The sequence below is a fragment of the Aptenodytes patagonicus genome, chromosome 2 (assembly GCF_965638725.1).
Source record: "Aptenodytes patagonicus chromosome 2, bAptPat1.pri.cur, whole genome shotgun sequence".
Lineage (NCBI taxonomy): Eukaryota > Metazoa > Chordata > Aves > Sphenisciformes > Spheniscidae > Aptenodytes > Aptenodytes patagonicus.
In genome coordinates this window covers 52,590,844-52,601,462 of record NC_134950.1, presented here as the reverse complement: position 1 = coordinate 52,601,462, position 10,619 = coordinate 52,590,844, and the positions used below count along the sequence as shown (strand labels likewise).

Sequence of the window (10,619 nt, the reverse complement as noted above, 5' to 3'; positions counted from 1 at the left end):
TTATGAAATACTTTGCTACTCACATGAATCACTATTAAAATATTAGAGGCATGTGTATCTAACCATATCTTTGTGCCTGAATCTGGCAAATTTTATTAAGAGAACTGAGCACTGGATGTGTGAGTGCATGTGGGGTTGGAAATGTGAACGTGTATGAAAGTTAGGATAGCAGTACCATTAAGCAGTGCAACTCCTGATAGGGATGACATGGTTCTTAGGCCTCCTTCTCCCTCCTCAACCTCCCCTCCAGCTTCTGTGTTATCCAGAGCCTGTGCCAATTACCTTCAAAAAGACAGGAGGTTCATTGTCTGCCCTGGATGAGCAGGAACACCCATTCCACGAGGAGCCGAGAGCGCTGGGTGTGCATTGCAGCGTGGTGGCCTGGGCTGCACAGTTTCCAGCAGCCTCAGAGCACTGAAAACGTCAAGAGGAGTTGTGATTTCTGCAGCAGAGTTGCGCAGGGTGTCTTCCCAAGGACCTGCAGGTAGAAGCAGGGTATACCTTGTGTGGAGATAGCCCTGCGCGAGGAGAAAGCTGGGAAACCTTAATTTTACTGCCCGTATGTGACATGACAGGTCGTGGCTTACGACGGTGCGATGCTCTGAGATTTCTTCACGGTCCGTTAAAAATAATTAACCCGCACACTTACCGAGGAAGGGGAGGATCAGAAAGCTCCAGCTGAGCCGTGGGGTGGCGGGTGTCACCTCTCGGCATGCCCGCGGAGCTGGGCGTCAGGGCACACACCTGGGGCAACCCCACCGGCCCGGAGACCCTTCCCTTCCCTTCCCCCGCCCCGCCCCGCCCCGCCCCGCACACCCGCACGCCCCGGGGGACGCGGCCCGCTCCGCCCGGCGCCCCGCACCGGGGCTGCATCTCGCCTCGCCTCGTCTCGCCCCGCCCCAGCCCGCGCACCGCAGGCAGGCAGGCGCGGGCAGAGCGCGGGCAGCCCCCCGCCTCCTCCCACCGCCTCCCAGCCCGGCCCGCCCGCCCACCGCAGCTATAGGGCCGCCCTGGGGGCGGCGAGGGCAGAGCCCGGCGCAGGATGGCCGCGGCGCCGGGCTCCCCGCTCCTCTGGGCGCTCCTCCCGCCGCTCCTCACCCTCTGCCCCGCGCAGCCGGAGCCCCCCGGCTCCCGCGGGATGGGGCTCAGCCTCCACCCGCCGTACTTCAACCTGGCCGCGGCAGCCAGCATCTGGGCGACGGCCACCTGCGGGGAGGCGGCGGCGGGAGGCGGTGGGCGGCCGGAGCTGTACTGCAAGCTGGTGGGGGGGCCGGCCGCCGCCCCCCTGGGGCGCGCCATCCAGGTAACCGGGCCGCCGTGCGGGGCCGGAGAGGGGTCGCGGCGCCGGGACCCCTTCCCCTCGCACCCTGCTCCCCGTCCCGCGCCGCCGCCCCGCAGCGCGGGAAGAGCGTCCTTCTGGGGAGTCCCGGCCCCTCCGGGGGTGCTGGCGTTAGCCTGGGGTGCGTGGTCCCATTTTTCTCGAGCGTTGTCTCCTGGCTGGGCGTGTGCCCCGGGCAGAGGAGGGGAGCGTGGACCAGCGGGACGCCAAGCAGGGAAGCGCTGGGACGGGTGGAGGCGGGCAGCGGCGCTTCTGCCCGCGCCTCTGCCCGCAGAGGTGTCCCGGCACCCTCTGGAGACCCCAGCCCGCCGCGGGGAGCGGCTGCCCGCCCCTCCGGCCCCGCAGCCGCTGCCGGTGCCCGCCGTGCTGCGGCTGTTCCCGGGGATGCGCCAGCCGCTCGTCCCGCCGGGCGCTCGGGCGCCTGGAGGTGGCTTAGGGAGTACCCAAGCGGTGTTTTGTGGCCTCAGCGCTTGGCCCTTGGTCCTCGGAGAGCAGCGTGGTGCTTCTGGGAGTAAAGCAGTGAGCCTAGGGGGGAACGGATGGGGACGCGCTGCGCTGGTAACCTCTCACTGGAGAGCGGGCATCTTTCCGGGGGGCGGCGGGAAAAGAGGTCGGGTTTTAGTCAGGTGGCTTTGTGGTACTTTACAAGCACTAAATGTGAGGCTCGTCGTCTGTGCCTTGCATTGCTTGGGGGAGGAAGCCACAGATTCCTTGGGACTCTGACAGGGAATATAAGCACGCAGGGCAGCGAGGATGATGATGTTCTCTCCTAGCATAGCGTAAGATTATTACACGCATTTTGTGCCAGTCACAAGAAAGACAACGGTAAACGGCAAAACTCCCGGCAAAGGGTTAATGGAAATACATTTTTTCCTTTGGTAGAAACTTGTATGAACATGTCTGTTAGAGGGTGAGGAAGGAGTAACAAATGCACCAAACTCTGTGATGTACTGCGCTGGATGTTCAGTATCAGTTTGATCAGAACTCTATTGAAGGGGGGACTTTCCTAAAGCCTCAGACCTTCCAAAGTTATTTTATTTGTATTCTGTCTTGGTGAGAGGAGAAGAGAGCCAGAATGAAACTGCAATTTGAAAGGGATTTTGAAAGCTTTAAGGTCCACTTTCTGACTCCAGGCAATACAGAAAGAATGTAAGTGAATTTTTAGCATCTTGGAAGAAGGGTTAGTGTTTCAAAGTCTTATGAGGTGTTTGTATTTTTTAATAGTGAAATAACCCTTAATATCTGGTTTCAGAAGAGGTTGCAATGGATAAGAGAGTTTTTCGTCTCATTTTTTAATGGAGACAGATGCTCAAGAAAGGGGGAGAGGACTAAGAAGGTGCAGCGTATGTACTCCTTGTCATGTGCCAGAAGGGAGCATGCACCATCACGCAGCCTGCCGTCGCACTTCATTAGGCAGCCATAGCCAGCAGTGTGCTTTGCCCTGAACTTCTCTCTGCCATGCCGCCCTGCCTCACCGTGAAATCTCAGTTTACCTTACATATGTGTAGTGCCCTCCGTCATAAAAAGCTCAAAGTGCTTTGGAGATGCTTACAGGCTGAGTAATACACAGTTTTACTGATAGGAAAACTCGGTCACAGGTATTACATGCTTAAACTAAGGTTACAAAAAAAGGTTGTGATGATCAGGAAACTGCTTGGTCCTCTAACACACCTCTGAAGTTTAGGCATCCATCCCTCCATACTGAACGCAACACCCATGTTTAAAGTTGCCTGAAACAACCATGCCACCAGGTGAATAGCAAGCCAAATAATCTCTCAACAGCATGCTATAGCCCACTGCTGCAGTGAAATCTCATACTAACATGCCTTGGAATATCAGAAATTACAGTATAACAAAAATCAGCCAAAGCAAACGTCAGATAAACATGTCAAGCAAGTGGAATGAAGCCTGTTGTGTGATGCGCATTGCCATTGATGGTTTTCGTAATTGTTTCCTTCATATACTAACACCCAACTGGAAATGAGGGTTTGCTGTATAGAGGAAGAGGCTAGAAAGGGGGGAGTTCCTCTTGTTAAATATTTGCCTTACAGGTCCTAGGTTAGAGGGCAGTGATGGTTCATGCCTGATTCAAGTTCCCAGAAGGACTACTGATAGCTCAGTCCTGGCACAAGGAAGCATGTTGTGCCTCTTACAGCGTTTGTGTAAGCACGGATACAGCAGCGTCTCTCTCCAGTTTTAACAAAGCTCTATTGAGATACATAACATGAATACTTCTGTGGTTTACCAGTAGTTGTTGTGGTTCAAGAGGGGTTGGAAAGTCTTTCGAAAGGCCAGGGAAATCCAGCCACAGGAAAATGCGATAACAGCACAATGTACATATTATCAAGCCACTCCACCTCACAAGTTCAAAGACACTGTAAATAAGAGAATCTCTTCTTTCGTGGAAAATTGGAGAGAAGTGCATTAAACTCTTACAGAAGCTGAGCTTACATAGAAGGATTTAAAATCAACATAAGTATTCACGTGTTGTTTCTTAAGAGTCTGAGGGAAGGTCATGCGGCTTTTACATAAAGTGATAGGTGTAATAGCTGCCGTGTCAGGCCAGATCAAGTTAAAGCGACACCATACACTTGAGTCATTCACTTTTGGGGTCTCTACAAGGCTGGATTGCAGCTGTTGCTCTATGAATAGGGGAATTGGAAAGAAGTTGCAGAGGGTGATCCTCATTGTGACGAAGGGAGCAGGCAGCTCTGTTGCCAGGGCTATCCCAAGCACTGAAAATAAGGCAAAGAGAGGAAGAGCAGCCCCAGCTTCATTTCCACTGCTCTGCCATTGGCCTCGTTCAGCTTGTCATTTGGTGATGTGTCTTTTAATGAAGCCTGTAGTACCCGGCAAATCCAGAAGGAGTGTTTGGAGGTCGTTTAAAGCTCTTCTGTGAGGTTATCGGTGGGGTGGACAGTCCCTTCACGGGCAGCTCAACTGAGGCTCTTAAGGCAGTGCTGGACATAGGCTGTGGAAAGCAGTATGTTTCCCTTATTTAGCACATTGGCGAGTGGGACAATGACTTAATAAGAACAGTGTTGAGTGAAGAGATGCACTGCAGTGTAAAATATTTCAGCAACTGACAGATAAATGGCATGCCTGGTTTTGTCTGCTAGTCTGTTCACAGTGGTGTGCGGGTGTGAATTGAAGTTCAACCTGTCCTGCCCTGCCAGTGGGTGCAGAACTGCTAGGTATTAAATAGTGAACAAATCCTTCATTGCTATCGCTTTCTATAACATACAGGTGAGACATTTTCATCCCTGGGTGTCTCTGGTCCACACCGGCGTATTTCAGTAAACTCCATGCAGTTCCAGTTTTCTCCTTCACTCAGGAGAACCAGGGGAAAGGAGGGTAACAAGGTCACCAGCAAATGCACACCTGCCTGCCTGATGAACTGCAGCCAAAATCAAACAAAGACTCAAGGCCCAGACTCCTGGAATGGGGACGTGTCCCGTAGCAGACAGGCTGAGCACAGCGTGCCTGAGATACTGCCAGTGGGAAGCAGAGAAGGCTGCTCTGTCCAATAATTTATTTTCTTTCATTTTTTGTTTTGCTGCCTTGTTGGCAGGGTTGCTGGAATGTACTTTAAATAACTGAAACTCCAGCTGTTGCAATGAAATTCTTTGAATTATGTGCCCCAAAAGAAAAAGATGGTATCTTCAGTTCAGATCAAGTGCTCTGATATACTGAAATCACATAGGTGCATGTAAATGTAATGCTTACATTTAATACTCCCCATTGTTTTCTGCTCATTCAGCCTTTCTTTGAGGCTGTTTCCAGATCAGAGCTGAAACTGCTGTAGCAGCAACTGTTTCCTGTGTATTTCCAGCCTGATCATTGTGAATGTGAATTTAGATCTAAAGACAATGTTTCATGCGCTTTATAAAACTATTCGGGGAAGCTTGTACTGTTGTAACATATATACGTCAGAACTCCAAGTATGCATTTGTCAAGAAAGATGCTCTGATGTGGTGGTAACTGCAGATGTTGGTGCATAGATTGATTTCTCAGTGTATTGATTTTGCAGATAGTGACACGATGTTCTGTGTCATCACTGCAGAAACTGGCAGCATTGCCTGTAGCTATGCTAGCTACATGCGGGCTGATGTGGTGTCTGCTGCAGCAAACTGTATCTGAATCCAGCAGTGTCCTGGCATATTGTAGTTTGTACGAAAATCAGCCAAACCATCTTCTCGAACAGAGCTGGAGGAGAATCGTGTTATAACATGATGCCAGACATAGTTAACCAACCTATGTACGTGAGGATTTAGTAAGTCTCTAAAAAACTCTGAATTCTCAAGAGTTAACCTTCAGCCAGGTTGACACCTGCAGTGCTGAATCAGAACAGCTAATGGTAGTCATGTCTTCTGGAAACAACATCATATTCTGGGCTTTCTGGAAGAGCAGGATGAGGATGGAAGCATTGCTAGATGCAGATGCTGAAATTATTACTGCTGTTGCAGAAATATGCAGTGAACATCTATGTTTTGTATTTGAAAGACACAAGATGGTGTATTTGTATCACATGAGAATGATGAAGTAGTTTCCATCCATTAGTAACTATGGCAGATGTTAAACAAATTCTGCTAGAGATAAACATCTTAAATTCGCCACGCATGCAAGACTGTACCCAGCAAGAATGTGAGAGCCCTAATGTTATTCCTCTATTAAGTGGACAAGTATGATTCCTCCAGTTACTTTACACTGGTTAGTCTGACAGCAGCGACAAACAAAATAATGGCAGTTATATGGGATTCTGTTAATACTTAAAAGGTAGGAATATACTTCATGCCAGGCAATGTGGGTTGTAGAAACAACAAAAGATTTGTCACATCTTTTTGATGAAAATATGCTTAGCTGATAAAGAGAATGGTGCCAACGCTACCTTATTTAAAACACGGGTCCAACACAGTGTCAGGACCTCACAGGCTGAATGGATTAAGCAACTGTCCAACTGAAGTAACCGTTAAGAGGGTACCATGCCATTTAATGAAACTGTCATTTTTCTGTTGGGGTTCTACAAAGATCTGTGCTTGGCACAGTTTAGCATTTTCACTGATTATCTCCACCCAGTGACCGGAGTAAGAAGTGAATGGGACACTAAAAAGATCCCTTAATAACTAATTACAATGCTTCGGCACTAATCTTGGTAGACTGTAAAATGCAGTTTCTTGAAGATAAAAATAGTACTTGTGGGGCAAGCCAAGATGCCAAATTAAAAGACAATTAAGTTTCCTGAAGTTTATTCATCATTATTGTACAGAAGGGTACAAAGAGCTTTAGAAACTATCAAAGAGAGATTATCAGGGCATCTCTGGAGCGTGGCTTTAGTTGTGGACTGGAAATTGGGCGGTAACCTGCAAATGAAGATACAATGGGATTCTTCAAAGGGAAACTTAAAGGGAACAGTCTATAGGGTCCATTGCATTTTCCATGAGTACGTATTGTTCAGAAGTCTCTGATTCAGAATGTATTATAATGGCATGAAAAACAATGAAAGCAGTGTTATAAAATTGTAACACCAAACTTACAGGCAAGCAACAGAGTATTTTTTATGGTTTTATTAATAACAGGCTATGTACATATGTGGATATTTCACGGTCTTTTAGGATAATTGAGGATAACTTGTGTGTTGGTCTTAAGCCAGTTTTAAGAATCTTTGTTTCATTAATTTCCTGCAGACGTAATATAGGTAATTTCACCAAAGTTTCAATAAATTCCTTAATAAACAAAGACTTATTGTAGTTTCCTTAAAGAGACTTCTGAAATTTTAGTTTTTAACATAAAATTTAGTGTGTTTCAGTGTATAAGTGTGTAATTTAATCACCAGGGGAATCATTTATCATTAAAAATTACACTATATAAAGAGAGAAACAAAATTTAAGCCCACTTTTAGTCAACGCTCCAGTTCAGAATCTCAGTTAACAGCAGCATACTTCTGCAGTGCGTAAGGTTTCAGCTGAGACCATCTTTTTAATTTATTGTGTTTCAGGGACAGTTCTGTGATTATTGCAATGCTGCCGATCCCAATAAAGCTCACCCGGTAACCAACGCAATTGATGGCACGGAGCGCTGGTGGCAAAGTCCTCCTCTTTCTATGGGCCTGAAGTACAACGAAGTCAATGTCACTTTAGATCTGGGACAGGTAAGCGCATGAGCTATTGGGTGAGGTTTGATCATTTCTTGCATTTATATACAAGCTCTGCAGTTGGGAGAGATGTTTGAACTGATGATTTCAACTTCCAGCACCACACCTTTTTTGTCTGGTTTATGTTCTGTATTTTTTTACCAAGTTAACTTTATTAAAGTGATTATCTTCCTCAGGAATTTTGGTGTGGGTTCTTCCCACCAGCATCACACAGATTCGATGACTTTGTGCTTTCTTGCGCAGACACTGTAATTTGTTAACCTGAGGTTACCAGGGGGATTAGTCAGTTGAAACTGGGGCTCTACTTTCCATTTCATATTCTCCTTCTCCATGGGCCCACAGGGAGAGATATTTCATGATCTCTTACCATACACACATTTTGAGAATAATGTTTGGAGTCTGCTTTTGCCTCAGGGGTCCTTCTGGTTTCTTTGTCATCCGGTAAGATCTTCAAGATAGACAGTTTCTTAGAACAGAAAAATAATGATAACGTGGTCTAAAAGGGGAGGGACAGCAAAACCAGTGTAATATGAATTAGTAATATGACAGTAACATGAACACCTGTATTTCCTCTGCAGGCGATAGGCAAGTAGCTAACAGTAAAGCCTCTGTATTTGTATTTTAAGTCATAGGGACGGATTCTCAGCTGCCATAATTAGGCACTGATCCAGTGAAATTAGTTACGTTCTGCAAGTTCACACCAGCTGAAAACATATGGCTATAAATATATGTTGGGGGCTGCATAATATACATATGCATATGTACTTTGGACAGGAGTAACTGTTTATTGACTGATTATATAGGACAGGATTTTTTTTAATAGGCTTTCAATTTAGTTGGCAGCAAGGGGAGAAATAACTAAGGAAAATAGTTTCTCTGTAAGACTTAGCTGCCATTTTGTTGGGGATCCAGGTGCAAAACCATTCTACTACTTCTGTTACATGGGGTTTTAATGCTCCTGTCCTTCAGGAGCCTCAGAATGGCTCTCATTTTGAGGATATCTTAATTCAGTGTTTTTGGATCCAGTATACCAGCAGTGCAGAAATGCTACACAACTTAAGATAGAGAATATCAGTAGTTAAACTAAACTACTGTGATTTTTGAATTTGTGAATTTGTGTTTCTATTAATTAAATTAATAACATGCCTGTTTTCTTGGTTGCTTTTCTCCACTGTACCACAAAAGAAGGGAGAGCTACGTAGGAGCTGATGAATTTTTAGGCCACAGTGTCCACATTAGCCTAGTACACAGTGGTCGGACCTATCTCTGAGTTGTGTTGCTCTTTCTGTTACACTGTAGAGTTGTGCCTTGTGCTCCTGTGAAGTGAGTTGCTCATTCTTCCCAGCAAACTGTAGGGAAGTGTGTCTTTCAGGCTGGGCATACAGAGTAGGGACGCTGAATGCAGAGAAGGGTGCTATGAATAGGTATGGGAAGGCAATCACCTCCCGGTAAAGCAGACCTTACCTTCTGAGCTGCTTGCATTCATTGTGGTCTCTGCAAGACGCAGGATTAGGTGGCAGGCTGTAATTTGTCTTGCAGTGTAGTCCAGCATATTTGTGACCAACACTTGTCCATCATCATCATCCACTTCTGTAGCATGCAAAACTTCTATTCCCACTGTGTACTTGTTAGCTTCTTTGGAGGACCTACTGACAGACACCTTATCATTTGTGTGTTGAGTAAACTTCTGAGAAACCGCCCTCCTTTGGAGGAGGGATGTGGACTGTGTGCCCTCTTCTCATGGGACTCCTTGGAGACCAACCGCTGTGTGCTAAAATTCTTGTAGTTATTAAAGGATTTCTCAGCGGGAGGCTGTGTGTTTCTCTTTACTCTGGTACCACTTGGAAAGATGACTCTGAATTCCCTTACTTGGAAACGAGGGAAACCCAAAACAAAGGTCAAAATGACTTCAGGTCTTGTGATCAGGAAGGGATAATTTTAGTTGGTGGATGGATGAGGGTTTAGTGTGTTCATGTGATTTTTCTCCCCCCCCCCCCCCCCCCCCCGTCACAGACATTATCTCATATCTGCATTCAGTCAGTTAAACCTTAATCTCAGGATTTGTTTGAACTTGAGATTCACTTTTGACATTTTGCCTAGTGTTCTTACACCCCAAATTCATATAGTAGTGCACAATACTAATAATGAAGAAGGAAATTAAATACTGTGACAGAGTAAGTCTACTCAAGCGAACAGGTAAACACTGAGACCCCAATTCACCTTACCTTATTTCAGGGTCCTAAAAATTAAGAGCTTAGTCTGTGTTAGCCATGCAGACTTTCTCAGTAGTTGACAGAGACAGAAATTTTCAGAGTGCAATTCCCCCTCAAGTGAGCTGAAATGAAGGTTTTGGCTTTTAAGGAAAAATAAATGTTCTTAAAGTTAGATGTGTGCCTAAATAGCTTGCAGAACCACAGGCTGTAATACTGAAAGTGGGGATGTAGTTTTCCTCACTGAGTAGTTGTCCTGTTCCTCATTTTGACACAAGGCACCTTTTTCTGCAAACAAAATACAGGAATGTTTTTGCATGTGCAAAACATGACGAAGAGTAAGGTACATATGCGTGCAGGGAAGCAATGACTGAGTTGTAAGTTGGTCATCAAATATTCACAATTAGAGGAAGCAGAACTTAGTGCAATGTCAAAAGCTTTTCATTTGCTGCGTTCCTGCCATTATATCTTTAAGACTGAGAGCGGAGTCCCAGTGGAGCCTTTTGCCGTGGTCTGATGACAATATTTAATTGAATAGTTGCACCATGATGGAGGTTTGAGCGCTCACTACCATGGAGTTGGAACAGAACACCCACCTGTTTCTATTTCACAAGGACTAGGGGTGATTTTGAAAGTCAAAATCCCTTCAGGATGTTAAATCTTTCTGCTAGAAAAATGATCATTTTGCTGTACTTTGTAATATGAGAAAAAGCAAAAACCTTAAAGCAGAAGCCCCGCTTTACTTCCCTTTCTGACTTTCTGTACTATAGTTACATTTCTAATCAATCACAGTCCTGAATAATAATTATAATGTTGATCCCTGAGGCAGTCTCTTCACCCTGTTAGCATACATACCTGCTTATACTGTGGCTATTCCTGACTTGTTTAAAATATTTGGATCAAATGAAGTCTCATTTAT

At 46.0% G+C, this 10,619-nt stretch overlaps 1 protein-coding gene across 1 annotated transcript in view; it reads left to right on the top strand.

Moving 5' to 3' along the window:
* Positions 1-1,042: 1,042 nt before the first annotated feature.
* Positions 1,043-10,619, top strand: part of LAMA3 (laminin subunit alpha 3) — a 122,209-nt gene continuing 112,632 nt past the window's right edge. The window contains exons 1-2 of the mRNA XM_076329830.1: positions 1,043-1,303; positions 7,335-7,487. Coding sequence (XP_076185945.1) covers positions 1,043-1,303; positions 7,335-7,487 — 414 coding nt within the window. The remainder of the gene's footprint in view (positions 1,304-7,334; positions 7,488-10,619) is intronic.